The 19,946-nt window shown below is 51.6% G+C and overlaps 1 protein-coding gene across 1 annotated transcript in view; it reads left to right on the plus strand.

The window, feature by feature from the left end:
- Nucleotides 1-19,946, plus strand: part of SMURF2 (SMAD specific E3 ubiquitin protein ligase 2) — a gene marked incomplete in the record, with an annotated part of 59,243 nt that overhangs the window by 16,822 nt on the left and 22,475 nt on the right. The window contains 5 exon segments of the mRNA XM_073607151.1: nt 7,515-7,648; nt 8,506-8,571; nt 10,244-10,328; nt 14,179-14,262; nt 19,292-19,494. Coding sequence (XP_073463252.1) covers nt 7,515-7,648; nt 8,506-8,571; nt 10,244-10,328; nt 14,179-14,262; nt 19,292-19,494 — 572 coding nt within the window.

The following is a 19,946-nucleotide window of genomic DNA, read 5'->3' on the forward strand; positions in this document are numbered from 1 at the left end:
TGAAGGAGACTCTTTACCACGTGACCAGCCGTGTCCAATCCTTCTCCTGACAGGGGGGTCTGTGCTGATTATTTAGCAGCACAGCCCCCCCCCCAGGGGAGGCCACCACTGAGGACCACCAGATACGGCATCCCTGGTGGCAATGCGTGCCCACACATGATGCCAATCAGTGCCCACCAGCAATACCTGCCAGTGCCTTTTAATCAGTAGTGTCCATCAGTGCTGCCTTTCAGTGTCACCCATAAGTGCCCATCAGTGCTGCTTTTCATTGCCCATCATTGGTGCCACTTCATCCGCGCTCATCAGTGCCAATCAGTGAAGGAGAAAACGTACTTATTTACAAAATTTTATAACTGAAACAAAGAAAAATTTTTTTTTTTTCAAAATTATCGTTTCTTTTTTTAATTTGTTTATCAAAAAATTAAAACCGCAGAGGTGATCAAATACCACCAAAAGAAAGCTCTATTTGTGGGAACAAAATTATTACAGTGTAGCATGACCGCGTAATTGTCATTTAAACTGCAACAGCGCTGAAAGCTGAAAATTGGACTGGGCAGGAAGGGGTGAAGTGCCGGTATTGAAGTGGTTAAAATACGGACATTTACCTGTCCAGGGTGCCCGCAATATCCACTGTGACATCAGCTTTGGTTGGAGTGCCAGGGTTTCCCATACGTGGCTTGTCATGCTCATTATTGGGTCACGGAGGAGTTCAGACACAAAAGAACTGAAAGTACACCGAGCCTCCGAGGTGACATCTCATACGGTGCGGGGAAGAGGACAGTGGAGGTATTGTTCTCCGACCCGCCAGACTGGCCTCGTCTGCCACACAGAACAGACCGGTTCCTCCAGTTCCTGTATATTGTCCGGGTTATGTGTGATCCTCCCGCAGACACGCTGTGATTGGAAAGTAATGGGGGGTATCGTCTGATTTCATGGTCCTATTGAGCCTTTTCTGTGCAACGAGGAAATTAATAACCACACGTTCTGCCCTGTTACCTGATACACGGGACCCCACCATTCTGCCTGTGCTGGAGGCCCGCATACAGCACTGCCCCTTCAGGTAGAGCGGAATAATACAGAATTTTTGGCTGCTCCTCTTCCAGCATTCTGTATGTGTGTTGTCATTTACAGTGCCTTGAAAAAGTATTCACACCCCTTGAAATTTTACACATTTTGTCATGTTACAACAAATGAATTTTATTGAGATTTTATGTGATAGACCAACACAAAGTGGCCCATAATTGTGAAGTGGAAGGAAAATGATACAAATAAGTGAAAAGTGTGTGGGGGGGTGCATTTGTATGGCACCCCCCTGAGTCAATACTTTGTAGAACCCCCTTTCTCTGCAATTACATCTGCAAGTCTTTTTGGGGATGTCTCTACCAGCTTTACACATCTAGAGAGGGACATTTTTGCCCATTCTTTGCAAAATATCTCAAGCTCTGTCAGATTGGATGGAGAGCATCTGTGAAGAGCAATTTTCTTGCCACAGATTCTCAATGTGATTTAGGTCTGGACTGTGACTGGGCCATTCTAACACATGAATATGCTTTGATCTAAACCATTCCATTGTAGCTCTGGCTGTATGTTTAGGGTCGTTGTCCTGCTGGAAGGTGAACATCTGCCCCAGTCTCAAGTCGTTTGCAGACTCTAACAGGTTTTCTTCTAAGATTGTCCTATATTTGTCTCCATCCATCTTCCCATCAACTCTGACCAGCTTCCCTGTCCCTGCTGAAGAAAAGCATCCCCACCACATGATGCTGCCACCACCATGTTTCACGGTGGGGATGGTGTGTTCAGGGTAATGTGCAGTGTTAATTTTCCCCCACACATAGCGTTTTGCTTTTAGGTCAAAAAGTTGAATTTTGGTCTCATCTGACCAGAGCACCTTCTTCCACATGTTTGCTGTGTCCTCCACATGGCTTCTCACAGACTGCAAACAGGACTTCTTATGACTTTCTTTCACCAATGTCTTTCTTCTTGTCACTCTTCCATAAAGGGCAGATTTGTGGAGAACACGACTAATAGTTGTCCTGTGGACAGATTCTCCCACCTGAGCTGTGGATCTCTGCAGCTCCTCCAGAGTTACCATGGACCTCTTGGCTCTTCTCTGATGAATGCTCTCCTTGCCCGGCTGGTCAGTTTAGGTGGACGGCCATGTCTTGGTAGGTTTGCAGTTGTGCCATACTCTTTCCATTTTCGGATGATGGATTGAACAGAGCTCCGTGAGATGGTCAAAGCTTGGGAGATTTTTTTTTTATAACCTAACCCTGCTTTATACTTCTCCACAACTTTATCCCTGACCTGTCTGGTGTGTTCCTTGGCCTTCATGATGCTGTTTGTTCACTAAAGGTTCTCTAACAAACCTCTGAGGGCTTCACAGAACAGCTGTATTTATACTGAGATTAAATTACACACAGGTGGACTGGCTACTAATTAGGTGACTTCTGAAGGCAATTGGTTCCACTAGATTCTAGTTAGGGGTATCAGAGTAAATGGAGCTGAATACAAATGCCCACACACACACACTTTTCACAGATTTGCATCACTTATTTTCCTTCCACTCCACAATTATGTGCCACTTTGTGTTGGTCTATCACATAAAATCCCAATAAAATACATTTACGTTTTTGGTTGTAACATGACAAAATGTGGAAAATTTCAAGGGGTATACATTTTTCAAGGCACTGTCTCTATAGCTTGATAAAGGGTGACCTTGGAACACTGGTGAAGGGTGACCCTAAGAATGTTTGCTGGTAAAAGGTGACCCCAGAATGTCTGCTTTTAATGGGTGACCCCAGAATATTGGCTTGGTAAAGGTTGACCCCGGAATGTTGGCTTGGTAAAGGCTGAGCCCGGAATGTTGGCTTGGTAAAGGCTGACCCCGGAATGTTGGCTTGGTAAAGGCTGACCCCGGAATGTTGGCTTGGTAAAGGCTGACCCCGGAATGTTGGCTTGGTAAAGGCTGACCCCGGAATGTTGGCTTGGTAAAGGCTGACCCCGGAATGTTGGCTTGGCAAAGGCTGACCCCGGAATGTTGGCTTGGCAAAGGCTGGCCCCGGAATGTTGGCTTGGCAAAGGCTGGCCCCGGAATGTTGGCTTGGCAAAGGCTGGCCCCGGAATGTTGGCTTGGCAAAGGGTGACCCCAGAATGTTGGCTTGGTAAAGGCTGACCCCGGAATGTTGGCTTGGTAAAGGCTGACCCCGGAATGTTGGCTTGGTAAAGGCTGACCCCGGAATGTTGGCTTGGTAAAGGCTGACCCCGGAATGTTGGCTTGGTAAAGGCTGAGCCCGGAATGTTGGCTTGGTAAAGGCTGAGCCCGGAATGTTGGCTTGGTAAAGGCTGAGCCCGGAATGTTGGCTTGGTAAAGGCTGAGCCCGGAATGTTGGCTTGGTAAAGGCTGAGCCTGGAATGTTGGCTTGGTAAAGGCTGACCCCGGAATGTTGGCTTGGTAAAGGCTGACCCCGGAATGTTGGCTTGGTAAAGGCTGACCCCGGAATGTTGGCTTGGTAAAGGCTGACCCCCGAATGTTGGCTTGGTAAAGGCTGACCCCGGAATGTTGGCTTGGTAAAGGCTGACCCCGGAATGTTGGCTTGGCAAAGGCTGGCCCCGGAATGTTGGCTTGGCAAAGGCTGGCCCCGGAATGTTGACTTGGCAAAGGCTGGCCCCGGAATGTTGGCTTGGCAAAGGCTGACCCCGGAATGTTGGCTTGGCAAAGGGTGACCCCAGAATGTTGGCTTGGTAAAGGGTGACCCTAGAACATTGGTGAAGGCTGACCCCAGAATGTTGGCTTGCTAAAGGATGCCCTTAGAATTTTGCCTTGCTAAAGGGTGCCCCCAGAATGTTAGCTTGGTAAAGGGTGTCCCCTGAATATTGGGGAAAGCTGATCCCAGAATGTTGATTTGGTAAACATTGATTACGGGTGCCCTCTGAATAATGGCATGGTAAAGGTGCATATTGCAGCCAGTATCCTCAGAAGCAAGGTGAATGGTCACCACCTTTTGATGGAGCTGGAGAACCCCTTTAAAGTGCCTCTATAATGGAACATATTTGTTTTTACCATCAAGTCCCCCTCCCCCCAGATAGGCATTCCCCATGTTTATATTGTACTTGTCTTCTCCTTGGAATTAAGAAATCCTCTTCTTTGTTTATTGACGTGATCACGGGGCTGCAGGTGTTGAACTGGGGGGTGCCATGTGTTTAGCAGCTTCATTGGATACGTGTTCTGTGTAGATCTTTGGTGACAACACCGATATCCCTCCCTCCTCGAAGTGCTTGGAAACACAGCCCTGTTGTCCAAACAGCTGCTCAGGGTGACAACACTGCAATTAATTCACTGCAGGCTCTTTAGCGTTGTCACCCTGCAGGAGGCTGAGGTAAACAGGGGGACCCAATTGACAAGGTATAGTAATACTCGGAATCCATTGTGAACTATTTAAACTACATCCTTAAACAAAACTCTGTTTGTTAAAGGATGTAGTTTAATTTCCCCCCCCCCCCCCCCAGAAAACGTGGATTTGTGTGAAAACACCTGGCTGCCTTCCCCCTGGAGATCATGGGAGTTCTGCGTGTAGTTTCCGGGTCAGCGCCAGTCCCTGGAAGCGGGTCCAGCACAGACTGTGTGGCCCGGCTCTGCACATATTTATTGGAGTTTTTTATTTGGTGCTCCGGTCAGAACGGCTCGAGCTGGAGAGTCTACAGGAATGTTTGCCGGGAGATTACAGGGGATTTGCTTGCTAAAAAAAGAGGGTTTATCTTGGCGCTGGACCTGTTCAGAGGCTGGTGTGTGTTTTTGTGTTCCCGATTGGACGAACTTGGTGTGCCGGAGAATTAACACGAGACGGCGTGAGCCAACCGTGGCCCGTCTCAGATCTCCTGTATCCTGAACTGAACTCTGTTCCCGGATCCCTCTGCCTGGGCTCTGCTCCTGCGGCCACCCCGTACACGTTCTGTGTCCCCGACGGGACCGACATGGGGGGAGGGGTGTGGGGGCAGGTTATATGACCGAGGTCACGGCATGGATTGTGGAACGGTAACGCCCCCTCCTGCTTCAGGATTGGTTGCCGCTTGCTTAAACCTGAGCATCAGCCATTTTATTAACACCCGTTTTATGTATTTATTATTGTCTTTAAAAATGTATGTGCTCAAGTCTGTCTTGAAATCAGCCTGAGGACATAGAAAGAAAAAAAAAGAGGATGTGAACATGTTCATCAATGTGCTTCTGCTCCTTCATTGTCCAATTACAGGTTGTGCAGGTCATGGACTCAGGTTGTGGTGTCTGGCAGGCACGTCTGGATCACAAAACTGGCTGAACGCCAATCCTCCGGCAGGAAATCTCCTCTGTATTTTAACTGTGGAATTGCTGTTTGGCCCCAACTTTAAAGAGCACAATGTATTAATGTTAAGCCAAGTTATAGCTTTAACTCCCCCCTCCCCCCCCCCTCTCCATAAGGTGAAGGGCGGCAGCCCCCTCCGTAAGGTGAAGGGCGGCAGCCCCCTCCGTAAGGTGAAGGGCGGCAGCCCCCTCCGTAAGGTGAAGGGCGGCAGCCCCCTCCGTAAGGTGAAGGGCGGCAGCCCCCTCCGTAAGGTGAAGGGCGGCAGCCCCCTCCGTAAGGTGAAGGGCGGCAGCCCCCTCCGTAAGGTGAAGGGCGGCAGCCCCCTCCGTAAGGTGAAGGGCGGCAGCCCCCTCCGTAAGGTGAAGGGCGGCAGCCCCCTCCGTAAGGTGAAGGGCGGCAGCCCCCTCCGTAAGGTGAAGGGCGGCAGCCCCCTCCGTAAGGTGAAGGGCGGCAGCCCCCTCCGTAAGGTGAAGGGCGGCAGCCCCCTCCGTAAGGTGAAGGGCGGCAGCCCCCTCCGTAAGGTGAAGGGCGGCAGCCCCCTCCGTAAGGTGAAGGGCGGCAGCCCCCTCCGTAAGGTGAAGGGCGGCAGCCCCCTCCGTAAGGTGAAGGGCGGCAGCCCCCTCCGTAAGGTGAAGGGCGGCAGCCCCCTCCGTAAGGTGAAGGGCGGCAGCCCCCTCCGTAAGGTGAAGGGCGGCAGCCCCCCCCGTAAGGTGAAGGGCGGCAGCCCCCCCCGTAAGGTGAAGGGCGGCAGCCCCCCCCCCCGTAAGGTGAAGGGCGGCAGCCCCCCCCCCGTAAGGTGAAGGGCGGCAGCCCCCCCCCCTGTAAGGTGAAGGGCGGCAGCCCCCCCCCCCTGTAAGGTGAAGGGCGGCAGCCCCCCCCCCCCCTGTAAGGTGAAGGGCGGCAGCCCCCCCCCCCCTGTAAGGTGAAGGGCGGCAGCCCCCCCCCCCCTGTAAGGTGAAGGGCGGCAGCCCCCCCCCCCTGTAAGGTGAAGGGCGGCAGCCCCCCCCCCCCCTGTAAGGTGAAGGGCGGCAGCCCCCCCCCCCCTGTAAGGTGAAGGGCGGCAGCCCCCCCCCCCCTGTAAGGTGAAGGGCGGCAGCCCCCCCCCCCTGTAAGGTGAAGGGCGGCAGCCCCCCCCCCTGTAAGGTGAAGGGCGGCAGCCCCCCCCCCCTGTAAGGTGAAGGGCGGCAGCCCCCCCCCCCCTGTAAGGTGAAGGGCGGCAGCCCCCCCCCCTGTAAGGTGAAGGGCGGCAGCCCCCCCCCCCCCTGTAAGGTGAAGGGCGGCAGCCCCCCCCCCCCTGTAAGGTGAAGGGCGGCAGCCCCCCCCCCCTGTAAGGTGAAGGGCGGCAGCCCCCCCCCCCTGTAAGGTGAAGGGCGGCAGCCCCCCCCCCCTGTAAGGTGAAGGGCGGCAGCCCCCCCCCCCTGTAAGGTGAAGGGCGGCAGCCCCCCCCCCCCTGTAAGGTGAAGGGCGGCAGCCCCCCCCCCCTGTAAGGTGAAGGGCGGCAGCCCCCCCCCCCTGTAAGGTGAAGGGCGGCAGCCCCCCCCCCCTGTAAGGTGAAGGGCGGCAGCCCCCCCCCCCTGTAAGGTGAAGGGCAGCAGCTCTCCCCCCCCCCGGTAAGGTGAAGGTCAGCAGACCCCTCCCCTCCCCCGTAAGGTGAAGGGCAGCAGCCCCCTCCCCCCCTAAAACGTGATGGGCAGCCCCCCCCCCCCCGTAGCGTGAAGAGCAGCCTCCCCTAACCCCCTGTAATGTAATGTAATGTGAAGGAGCCAAATAGAAAATTGCCATCCGAACAGTGCCTTCATCCAATCAGATGCAGCCACTGTTTGGGTATTCAGGCAGCTACTGGTACTGTGGCTGTCTCCATACAATAACCGACACTACAGATTCGTCCATCCACGCACTGTTTATATGTGGATGGAGGTATCGAATGATCTTTCTTCTTCAGGCCCGAGGATGAGGTCTGCAGAATTAGTCTTTGGTAGTGGTATAGGCAGATGTGGTCAGGGTTGCAGGTTTGTGGAGGTCCTTAAACCGATGCCAATATGTAGTATCAGGCATTGTGTAATGTTCTCTATAATACTTTCCTTGTGGTGTTTCCTTCTCCTGGTGTCACTAAATGTAAGCAGTAACACAGTACAGTGGTGCCCATCTCCTCATTCTCTCTTCTCGTCTCCTCCTCAGGTACATCGGGAAGTCAGACTCCATCACCATCAGTGTATGGAACCATAAAAAGATCCACAAGAAGCAGGGCGCCGGGTTCCTGGGCTGCGTGCGGCTCCTCTCCAACGCCATCAACCGTCTCAAAGATACCGGCTGTGAGTAGACCGAGTGCTCTGTGGTGATCATGTGACTTCAGCTGTGCACCGATCATGTGATGTCAGGACTTGTCCTTTGGGGGCAGGGCTGTGAGTAGACGGTGTGCTGTGTGGTGATCGTGTGACTTCAGCTGTGCACTGATCATGTGATGTCAGGATTTGTAGTCCTTTGGGGGCTGGGCTGAGAGTACACGGTGTGCTGTGCAGTGATAATGTGATGTCAGGACTTGTACGAGGGCGGGGCTGTGAGTAGGAGTGCTGTGCTCATGTGACTTCAGCTCTGCCCCAATCATGTGATGTCAGATCTGTTAGTCCTTTGGGGGCGGGGCTGTGAGTAGGTGGTGTGCTGTGTGGTGATCGTGTGACTTCAGCTGTGCACCGATCATGTGATGTCAGGATTTGTAGTCCTTTGGGGGCTGGGCTGAGAGTACACGGTGTGCTGTGCAGTGATCATGTGATGTCAGGACTTGTACGAGGGCGGGGCTGTGAGTAGGAGTGCTGTGCTCATGTGACTTCAGTTCTGCCCAGATCATGTGATGTCAGGATTTGTAGTCCTTCGGGGGCGGGGCTGTGAGTAGGAGTGCTGTGATCATGTGACTTCAACTCTGCCCAGATCATGTGATGTCAGGATTTGTAGTCCTTCGGGGGCGGGGCTGTGAGTAGGAGTGCTGTGATCATGTGACTTCAGCTCTGCCCCAATCATGTGATGTCAGGACTTGTAGTCCTTCGGGGGTGGGGCTGTGGGATATTGTCTTACACTAAGGCTTAATAGTGGTCTTGGCTGAAGTCCATCCTTATGATCAATATCCAGTGATTGGCTCCTGCCCGGATGTGTCTGACTCTCTTCTCTCCTATAGATCAGCGGCTGGATTTATGCAAGCTCGGCCCTAATGACAATGACAACGTGCGGGGGCAGATAGTAGGTAAGTGCACACGAGCCATGACCATATACCTAGGTAGTCATTGTCCACACTGGTGTATTTGGAAGGTTGGATGGTGTAGCTATTGTCAGTTGTCTCTGACCCAGAACAAGGATGATCATTATGACTTCACTTGCTGGTTCAGGTCAGTGACTAGAAAGCACTGAAGTCAGGGGACTAGCATAGCAGCCAGGCACTTGATTGCACCTAATATTACACTTTGGATGGCTATTGGTGGCCAGATACGGAATTCATCCTCCATACCCCTCCTGGAGGGCTTTGTTCCCACCCCCTCAGAGCAGGTCTCTGCATCTTCATGGTTGGCTGTGATGACCTGCCTGCAGGTAGGGTGGAGTATGACTGGGAAGGAGGTAAAAGAAAAGCATCGAATAGGACATAATACATCCTCTATCTTCCAGTTTGGATAGTCATCTTGGTGGGCGGGGTCAGGAATACTTGATTCTAGGAGCTCGGTGATGGTCCCAGTTTATAGGCCACAATGATAGGGGGGGGGTCACAGAGACTGGGTGGGGTTTGTCAGGGGAGGAGTTGAAAAAAGAGCATATCTAAGAGATAAGAGAATATCTTCCTCTTTGCAGTGAGGATAGTCCTCTTGGTGGGCGGGTTTGGGGATAGTAGGAGCTCGGTGGTGTTCCCAGTTGCTTATGTGCCACAATGATATGAGAACAGGTGTGTCAGAGAATGGGTGGGATTGTTGGGGAGGAGGTAAAAAAAAAAGCAGAGCAGCGGGTTACGGAATATAAAATCTTGTCTTCCAGTGAGGATAATTTTTAGGCCACAATGATATGGGAAGGGGGTGGGGGTTGTTGGGTTAAGAGGTTAAAGAAAAGCAGAGCAGAGGGTTGTAGGACATAAAACATCGTCTTCTTTCCGGTGAGGATAGTCCTCTTGGTGGGCAGAGTTGGGAAAACCAGATACTAGGAGCTCATGGTGTTCCCAGTTTATGGGCCACAATGATCTGGGAAGGGGGTGGGGGTTTTCAGGGGAAAAGTGAAAGAAGAGCAGAAGGTTATGTTAAATAAAACATTGTCCTCCTCCAATTGAGGATGGTCATCTTGGTGGGCGGGGTTGGGAACTTGATACTAGGGGATTGGTGGTGGTCCCAGTTTATAGGTTACAATAATATGGGAAGGGATGTTGCAGAGACTGGGTGGGGGTTGTCAGGGGGTGGAGGTAAAGGAAAAGCAAAGCCAGAGGGTAATAGGACATAAAACATCGTCCTCCTTCCAGTAATTATAGTCATCTTGGTGGGCGTGGGCGGGAATACTTGATAGTAGGAGCTCAGTGGTGTTCCCAGCTTATAACCCACAATGATATGGGAAGGGGTGTCAGAGACTGGGTGGGGGTTGTCGAGAGGAGGTCTAAGAAAAGCAGAGCTGAGGGTTACAGGACATAAAATATTGTCCTCCTTTCAGTGAGGATAGTCCTCTTGGTGGGCGGTGTCTGGAATACTTGATTCTAGGGTCTCGGTGGTGTTCCCGGCTTATAGGTCACAATGATATATGAAGGAGGTGGGGGGGGGGGGCTTTTACTGTGCAGTAGGTTGGAAGTCCAAGGCGGACTGGAGTCCATGTCTGATGTCCAATCATTGACAGTCTGGGGATTGATTGGCTCCTCTGGGTAACATCCAGTTTGTCTCGGTTCTCTCTTGCAGTTAGTCTCCAGTCCAGGGACCGGATCGGCACCGGCGGGCAGGTGGTGGACTGCAGCCGTCTCTTCGACAATGACTTGCCTGATGGGTGAGAGAAGCGTGCTTTCATCTTCCTTCTATGTGTTCTAACCCGTAACATTGGACAGGAAGGTCACCGGTCAGAGCACAGGCAGCCAATGAAACATCTCCGCCCACCTACAGACCAATCAGAATTTACTCCCAATTCATCGCACCCTCAGTGCTGCACATGCAATATTTTTTGTGTGCCTTTATGATGTCTTCTCCGCTGCCTGTGCTTGCTGTGACCTCACTGACTGACTTATCTCTGTGGGCTTATTTGGGGGGGGTTGGTGTCTCTGTCAGGTTTTTATTATCTCTGAAGTTTTCTGCTGCCTTCCAATCCGCAGTGAAAACTAACAACCCACTCCATTAAAAAAGGGAATTTTTTTTTTTTTTTTTTGGGTGTATTTTGAATTTTAGTGGCCCGTTGGGTTATGCGGCTCCTCTGTCTCTATGGGAACCAACATGCTCTTAGTGGCCCTTTGATCTCTGGAGTACATTGGCTGATGTGGCTCCTCTCTATGGCAACCAAAGTGAAGGTTTTCTATCAGATGTGTTCGTCCTCGAAGGTGAAGATCCACGACAATGAATATATTGCAGATCCGGAGGAGCGTGAGCCACGTCCACATATGGAACAGTACAAGGGTGTACATAGGCAGCCAGCGAGTGTGGTGACCGCTGGCGTCTGATACAGAATTCTACATTTTGGGGCGCTTTCAGATGGGCGCCGACACCCGTCCTCCGCTCTGAGCCACTGGTTTCTGCCTGCCTGCGACTGCCTTGGAGCTGCATACAGGTAGCCCAAACAGGTAGATGTAGACAGCTTCACACACAATTTGACATGTGTGCAGGAGCGGGTGCGTGGATCCCCGAGCGTAGACAGAGTGTGCGTTTTGGATCCGTGCACCCGCTCCTGCACGCATGTCATATGTTGGCTTGTGCCTGTGTCTGTGCAGCTGTTGGGTCTGCATCCAAGGAAGACTCAGAAAACATCGGTTCAGCATTCAGGACAGGTGTCAAAGTCTGTCTGAATGAGCCCCTAAGGCTTGGTTCACTCTTGTGCGGGTGGTTCCCGCAGCGGGCCCCCCCACCTGATCCCGCTGCGGGCCCCCCCACCCGATCCCGCTGCGGGCCCCCCCACCCGATCCCGCTGCGGGCCCCCCCACCCGATCCCGCTGCGGGCCCCCCCACCCGATCCCGCAGCGGGCCCCCCCACCCGATCCCGCAGCGGGCCCCCCCACACCTGTTCCAGCTGCGGGGCCCCCCCACACCTGTTCCCGCTGCGGGGCCCCCCCCCACACCTGTTCCCGCTGCAGGGCCCCCCCACACCTGTTCCCGCTGCGGGGCCCCCCCCCCACACCTGTTCCCGCTGCGGGGCCCCCCCCACACCTGTTCCCGCTGCGGGCCCCCCCACACCTGTTCCCGCTGCGGGCCCCCCCACACCTGTTCCCGCTGCGGGCCCCCCCACACCTGTTCCCGCTGCGGGCCCCCCCCCACACCTGTTCCCGCTGCGGGCCCCCCCCCCACACCTGTTCCCGCTGCGGGCCCCCCCCCACACCTGTTCCCGCTGCGGGCCCCCCCCCCACACCTGTTCCGGCTGCGGGCCCCCCCCCCACACCTGTTCCGGCTGCGGGCCCCCCCCCACACCTGTTCCGGCTGCGGGCCCCCCCCACACCTGTTCCGGCTGCGGGCCCCCCCCCCCACCACCTGTTCCGGCTGCGGGCCCCCCCCCCACCTGTTCCGGCTGCGGGCCCCCCCCCACACCTGTTCCGGCTGCGAGCCCCCCCCCCCCCGATACCTGTTCCGGCTGCGGGCCCCCCCCCCCCGATACCTGTTCCGGCTGCGGGCCCCCCCCCATACCTGTTCCGGCTGCGGGCCCCCCCCATACCTGTTCCGGCTGCGGGCCCCCCCCATACCTGTTCCGGCTGCGGGCCCCCCCATACCTGTTCCGGCTGCGGGCCCCCCCCATACCTGTTCCGGCTGCGGGCCCCCCCCATACCTGTTCCGGCTGCGGGCCCCCCCCCATACCTGTTCCGGCTGCGGGCCCCCCCCCCATACCTGTTCCGGCTGCGGGCTCCCCCCCCCATACCTGTTCCGGCTGCGGGCCCCCCCCACACCTGTTCCGGCTGCGGGCCCCCCCCAACACCTGTTCCGGCTGCGGGCCCGCCCCCCCAGACCTGTTCCCGCTGCGGGCCCGCCCCCCCACACAGAAAAATGCAGGAGATGTGTACGGGTGCCATTAATCTTACTGGCACTCTCACACACTGGAAATCACAGCAGCTTTCCATACTGAGAACCGTGCAGCACTTGCAGTTTCCATGCGGACTGCGATTGAAGAAATGGAGCAGGGACCTTTACCCTGCGCTTTCAGGAGGGCACGGCAGCCTATTCAAATGAATGCACTGCTGTGCCCCACCCCCGCAAAATGTGGCTCCCAGAGCCGCACAAGTGTGGACCAGGCCTTAAGGAATCCATCAAAACAGAAGTGACAACATTTGAAATCTCCTAATTAATGTTCTGACACAGATCAGCATTTATTTGCCTGAAGTCTTGTGTCGGCTGCAAGCCGTGGGGGACAGGGTGGGCGGGGACGGGGGGTATCTGTGGGGACGGGGGGGGGGGCCACAAGTACCTGTCCTGCTGTATCTGATAGATTGATCTGCGGATGGGATTGACGCTTCTCTTGACTTGAAATAAATGAATTGTTTCCTCTTTTCTTGCTGTATTAACCTAATAGATGTGACCCCGGGGTGGTGTGTGACTCGCTGTGTGTGCCTATTGTCTGTTTAATCTGTCACATGACTTGTGTGCTGTTCTGAGCTTAGCCTTGCTGAAAGGCGGAGTCAGAGTGTGTTTACCTAATCCCCGCCCTAAAATGTCCTAAATTACAGCCAAATCTGATATTTCAGTGTTTGGGAGATGCTGGAGAATTAAACTCCATGACTGTCTCTTCTCTCTCTCGGGGATTCTGTATGTGAGATCTCTGTGCCAAGTTCCTGGGTTAGTACCCCATTCTATACACATGAGGGGTTCCCACCATCCCTGTGCTGAGTTCCCAGGTCTGTACACCCGCTGTGCCCATTATGAGGGGTTCCCACCATCCCTGTGCTGAGTTCCCAGGTCTGTACACCCGCTGTACCCATTATGAGGGGTTCCCACCATCCCTGTGCTGAGTTCCCAGGTCTGTACACCCGCTGTACCCATTATGAGGGGTTCCCACCATCCCTGTGCTGGGTTCCCAGGTCTGAACACCCGCTGTGCCCATTATGAGGGGTTCCCACCACCCCTGTGCTGAGTTCCCGGGTCTGAACACCCACTAAGCCCATTATGAGGGGTTCCCACCATCCCTGATGGATGGTTGACTTGTTACAATAGGATGATAGTAGCAGGATGGGTGGGAACTGGGGAAGGAACTGGTGATGTTCTCACACTGCAGGAGCCCCTTCTGTAGAAGTTAGCGGGTGGCCATCAGAATCCGCCTACGCCTGAAGTATCAGCTTTGGATGGGTTAACCCTTTAAACTGACACCACTCTAGAGATCAGAGGCTGTTTCCTTGGCAACCATTAAGGTTTCATTTCCTTTCTGCTGTTGGCCGACATCTGGGATTTGATTGGCTGATAGGGGTGAGTCCGATATTTCCTCTCCTGGTCAGGTCTGATCCGTGTTCAATAAACCTGGACAGGGTGACAGCTGTGGATGGAAGAAGCCCACTCTGACCTCCGACCCTTCAGCAAAGCCCGCCACCCGTTGCTAGCCTCATAATTCATATCACACCTGCTTATTTTCTCCCTTGTCTTGGCGGCCACACTATAAGGCCCGGCCTGGGTTTCCTGGAAATAGCACTCACTGCTTTATCTCTCCCGTGTCTGGATCGTAGCTGGGAGGAAAGACGGACCGCCTCGGGGCGCATCCAGTACTTAAACCACATCACCCGGACCACCCAGTGGGAGCGCCCAACCCGGTAAGTGCGGACCAGGTGGCACTGATATCGTGATATTCTGCTTGTGTTACCATCGTAGTATTTATCATTGTTCTATCGATTCTCCACCAGTGAATGTTTGGAGGAAGTCACATTAGATAGATACCTACGTTTTTGTTTTTGTTTTTTCTTTTTTTATAGCGGTTGACTGATCCCATTATAGCAGGGGGGGTCTCAAACTGGCGGCCCTCCAGCTGTTGCAAAACTACAAGTCCCATGGGGCATTGCAAGGTTGACAGTTACAAGCATGACTCCCACAGGCAGAGGCATGATGGGACTTGTAGTTCTGCAACAGCTGTAGGGCCGCCAGTTTGAGACCCCTGCTTAGAGTCTGTCCCTCATTTATGTTTATTATTAAAGCCGAATTCCAGGAACTCAGCTACTTTGTAAAAACTGCCGGCATACCTTGAATTAAATTTGTCACTTAACCCCCATCATAAAAAAAAAAAGATCAATAACTGGTATATTCCATGCTGTTCATACTCAGTTGCTATGAGATTATTTTTTTTTATTCTGCAAAAAAAACTGGTTGATCCTGCTTCTCTATCTCCCCCTTCTGTCAATGTCTACAATTCAGATAGGGAATTTGCAGAGCAGTGTTGGCAGCTCTGCACATGCTCAGTTGTCAGTGAGTTTCTATGCTAAGCATCTCTTCCCTATCACATCTGAGCAGCCCATGTGACTATAGAGTCACACATGTGGGCGTATACACAGTGGTATATGACAGCTCCATGCCCACTAACCAGCTAAACTCAATGGGGGTGGGATATTACATGTAGATTGATGGAGGCTTCACCTCCCTCTTATTCTAAGACACAGGCTTGGAGGGGCATGACACAGCCTGTGACTGGCAGAAATACGCCCACACCATGTTATTGTCAAAAAAAAATTAAAGATTTGATTTCTAATATATATTTGTATGAAAATTTTAAAACCATTTATTGATGTGAACTATTTATTTTTACTCTGTATTCCAAAGGCTTGTTTTTTGTTTATTTTGAACATGTGACCAGCAGCAGAGGACTAGAGGCTCCTCCTGCTTATGTTTCCCTGCAGACAGGCTGGGAGAGAGCTGGGTCATGTGACAGCTGTATATGGCAAAGAGCTGGGTCATGTGACAGCTGTATATCGATTAGGAAAAAGGTACTTAGATGTTTTTTGTTTTGTTTTTCATTAAAATTACAGCGCCGTCATCCACATACAAAAACAGAAGGGACAATGTAAATTAAACCGCATGTGTTCATTATCACTTTAAGTCTAAGGAGGTGCCTGCCGTCTTGTAGACTTATCTCTATTATTCACGTCTGACAGGTTTGTTGTGCTCCAGGAAGATCACTTCTCCAATGCTACTTGCTGTGGTCGCCCGCCCCTTCTTCTGCCCATTCACAGAAGCCCTTATATTATGTGAACTAATATAAAAAAAAAAAATACAAAGGCTTCTGTGAATGGGTATCAGAGGGGAGAAGTGGGCATTGCTGCTTTGTGCACTTCACTCCTCTCACATCTAGGGTGTGTCCATCAGGAGTGCAATAATCCTGTCTCATATATACAGTAAGGGAAAAAGTATTTGATCCCCTGCTGATATTGTACGTTTGCCCACTGACAAAGAAATGATCAGCTTTTAATATTATTGGTCGGTTTATTATAACAGTGAGAGACAGAATAACAACAAAAATAGAAAAAAGAAAACCGCATCTCAAAAAAGTTATAAATTGATTTGCATTTTAATGAGTTAAATAAGTATTTGTTCCCCATCAGTCAGCAAGATTTCTGGCTCCCCTGTGTCTTCTATACAGGTAACAAGCTGAGATTAGGAGCACTCCTAATCTCAGCTTGTTACCTGTATAAAAGACACCTGTCCACAGAAGCAATCAATCAGATTCCATTCTTTCCACCATGGCCAAGACCAAAGAGCTGTAAAAGGATGTCAGGGACCAGATTATAGACCTACACAAGGCTGGAATGGGCTACAAGACTATCACCAAGCAGCTTGGTGAGAGGGTGACATTAGTTGGTGCGATTATTTGCAAATGGAAGAAGCACAAAATAACTGTCAGTCTCCCTCGGTCTGGGGCTCCATACAAGATCTCACCTCGTGGAGTTTCAATGATCAGGAGAACGGTGAGGAATCAGCCCAGAACTACACGGGAGAATCTTGTCAATGATCTCAGCTGGGACCATAGTCACCAAGAAAACAATTGGTAACACACTACACCGTGAAGGAATGAAATTCTGCAGCACCTGCAAGGTCCCCCTACTCAAGAAATCACATGTACAGGACCGTCTGAAAATTGCTAATGAACATCTGAATGATTCAGAGGAGAGCTGCGTTAAAGTGTTGTGGTTAGATGAGACCAAAATCGAGCTCTTCGGCATCAACTCACCATGTTTGGAGGAGGAGGAATGTTGCCTATGACCCCAAGAACACCATCCCCCACCGTCATACATGGAGGTGGAAACATTATGCTTTGGGGGTGTTTTTCTGCTAAGGAGACAGGACAACTTCACTGCATCAAAGGAGCGATGTACTGTCAAATCTTGGGTGAGAACCTCCTTCCCTCAGCCAGGGTATTGAAAATGGGTTGTGGATGGGTATTCCAGCATGACAATGACCCAAAACACACGGCCAAGGGAACAAAGGAGTGGCTCAAGAAGAAGCACATTAAGGCCCTGCAGTTGCCTAGCCAGTCTCCAGAACTAAATCCCATAGAAAGCATGTGGAGGGAGCTGAAGGTTCGAGTTACCAAACATCAGCCTGGAAACCTTCATGACTTGGAGAGGATCTGCAAAGAGGACAAAATCCCTCCTGAGATGTGTGCAAACCTGGTGGCCAACTACAAGAAACGTCTGACCTCTGTGATCGCCAACAAGGGTTTCTCCACCAAGTTCTAAGTCATGTTTTCCGAAGGGGTCAAATACTTATTTTACTCATTTAAAATGCAAATCAATTTATAACTTTTTTGAAATGCGTTTTTCTGGATATTTTTGTTGTTATTCTGTCTATCACTGTTATAATAAACCGACTATTAAAATTATAGACTGATCATTTCTTTGTCAGTGGGCAAACCTACAAAATCAGCAGCCGATCAAATACCTTTTTCCCCTCACTGTAAGTAACAGAGATAAGTCCTGGAGGTGACATGCACCTAATTGGACTTAACTCATAGTGTGCCTTCATGTTTTTGCAAAGTTGCTGAATTCTTGGAATTCAGCTTTAATAATGAACATCTAAACCCAAGAACAAAAATGTAATGTATTGCATTTTACCAGTTTTAGATGTAGATGTGATTGCTGCATTTCATTTTCAGGATTTCATTTTGTTTATTTTCACCTGGTGATCCTGCTAATAACACTCTTCCTAACACAAGGGCCCTTTGCTGCCGTCATTAACACTGCCATAACGTGCCGTAAATTTTCCTAGCAGTAAATCTCAAAGCTGATGAAAACCGGGGGATTAAACACTGCCGATCACTCAGTTCTCAGAGCTCCCTAATCAGGGAGCTGTTAACTGTCAGTCTCCGCTGTTTGCTCTGCCCCCCCCCACTCGCTCACTGGAGCGCTGGGCTGTGGAGAAGGCAGGAGCGGCTCAGGTTCTCAGCGGTTTTCCTAGAGGCTGACTTGGGTGCCAGTCCAGGCATGTGGGCGGATCTCAACTTCATTGTCTTGATCTTGGCTGACCCTGGACCGGTTCTGAGATGTCAGCTGACAGCGGGCTTCAGCTGCTGAAAACGGGTCACAGGAGTGCAGAACGAACTGCACTCCTGTAATCCAGGAAAGTACAGCCAAAACGAGCTTTGGCTGTACTTCTCCTTCCAACCCTGAATAAGGAGTGTGTTTGTCCCTGAAACGCATTGGATTTATTCTGCCATAAATCAAATTTACCATTAAATTACCTTGGGCGTTTTTAATATTCAAAGCAAACTCCCCCATCCATCCATCCTTTATTTTGGTTAGAAACCTCTTTGAAAAATACCCCCCTAGCATTTCGGGCTGTGGCCAACTTGAGTAAGGGCAGATGATTCATGCAGAATTTACTTACTGCCCTTAACTCAGATATGCAGGTGGGGGGGCGTGTGCTTAGCTGAGAAAACCCCTCCTCTATTGAAGACTCATGGGGATGTATGACATCATTTGCCTAGGCAGGAAACCAGGAAGTAACTGAAGAAATGTAACAAAAAAAAGAAGTTTAAAGTGGATGTAAACCTGAAATTATTTTTAAAAAATTAAGGCTTGCACCTTGTACAGTATAAGATGTCATGTCTTCTGTGCACAGTCTTGCCATGAAGAGTTAATCCAGCTCTGAGCAATCCTCTTCTCTTTTTTCAGTGAGAAAAAAACAGATGTCTATTTCTCCCCCTTGCTGTGAGTAACAGGTGATTTACATATCTCATGCAGGAGTGTGAGAGAGACATTCTGTGTACTTCAGATCCCCTCCTCCTTTCTTCAGCTCTCCCAGGATTGGCTGCTCCACACCTCAGCCTGATTGGGCATGCTGAAGTCATGTGGTGACTTTCTTGGGTTTTGACTGGATGTTAGTGATCATAGGGCATAATCCACAAGACCAGCAGAAGTTCAGTGTAAGAAATATCAATGCCTGGCCAAGGGGAGTGTAGAGGTGGGCGGGGAGTCTACTGACATCATGACTCCACCCACCGTGCTCCGGACAACAGACCCGCCCACAGAATCTGCAGTTTTTCGGGTCTCATAACAGACAGAGGGGAGACATTTGACAGGTAAGGATACGTGCAGGAGGCATGTATATCCTTATAGATAACCACTATGGCAGGAGTTTAGAAAGACTGACATTGTGTTTACATCCACTTTAAACCAAGTAATTATGATCTACTTTCCTATTTACTAATGCTAGCAGCATGTAATCTCTCTGGTTGGTATCGCAGCATTTTGCTCATGTTCGTGCTCAGTCATCGTGATTCTATCAGCTCATCACAATGTTTATATCAGTTGATCAGAATGTTTATCTCTTCGCTGGTGTCACCCCCTCTTCCCCCAGGCCGGCATCGGAGTACTCCAGTCCTGGGAGGCCTCTGAGCTGCTTTGTAGATGAAAACACACCTATCACAGGGACCAATGGAGCCACCAGCGGCCAGACCTCGGACCCCCGCATCACGGAAAGGAGAGTGCGGTCACAGCGACACAGAAACTACATGAGCAGAACGCATCTACACACCCCGCCTGACCTGCCTGAGGGATATGGTGAGTCCCAGCACAGGCTGGAGGGGGGGGGGGGTATAATTTGTGGCGTTGGGTGGAGAATAGCCACTTTCAGCCCACCCGCAGTGTACTGTGGACGGATGGCCCATGCAGGCAAAATGACGTAATGGTGCGTCGCTGGCTGCTTCCGTGTTTAGGGCGCACTCGTGCATGCCCCCCTGGTGTAAACTGGCCCCGAAAATAGAAAATGGCAAGACTGTTGCTAAGTTAGTGGAGACTGCTAGAGATGGGTGCCATGCAATGCTGTATCCTGGCCTAGCCCGACAAGCACTTTGCAGGGGGGGCAGCACAGAAAGAGTCCCCACCGGCTTACGCTACACTGTTAGTGTAGTGCCAGTCTTATAGGGTGGACTGGGCTGAGAGGCATATTAGTCTAGCGCCCCCTTAAAGAGGCCGCGCTGTTTCGGGTATGCGGGGGCGGCCGACATTTGGGG

Source organism: Aquarana catesbeiana, linkage group LG12 (assembly GCF_042186555.1).
Source record: "Aquarana catesbeiana isolate 2022-GZ linkage group LG12, ASM4218655v1, whole genome shotgun sequence".
Taxonomy (NCBI): Eukaryota; Metazoa; Chordata; class Amphibia; order Anura; family Ranidae; genus Aquarana; species Aquarana catesbeiana.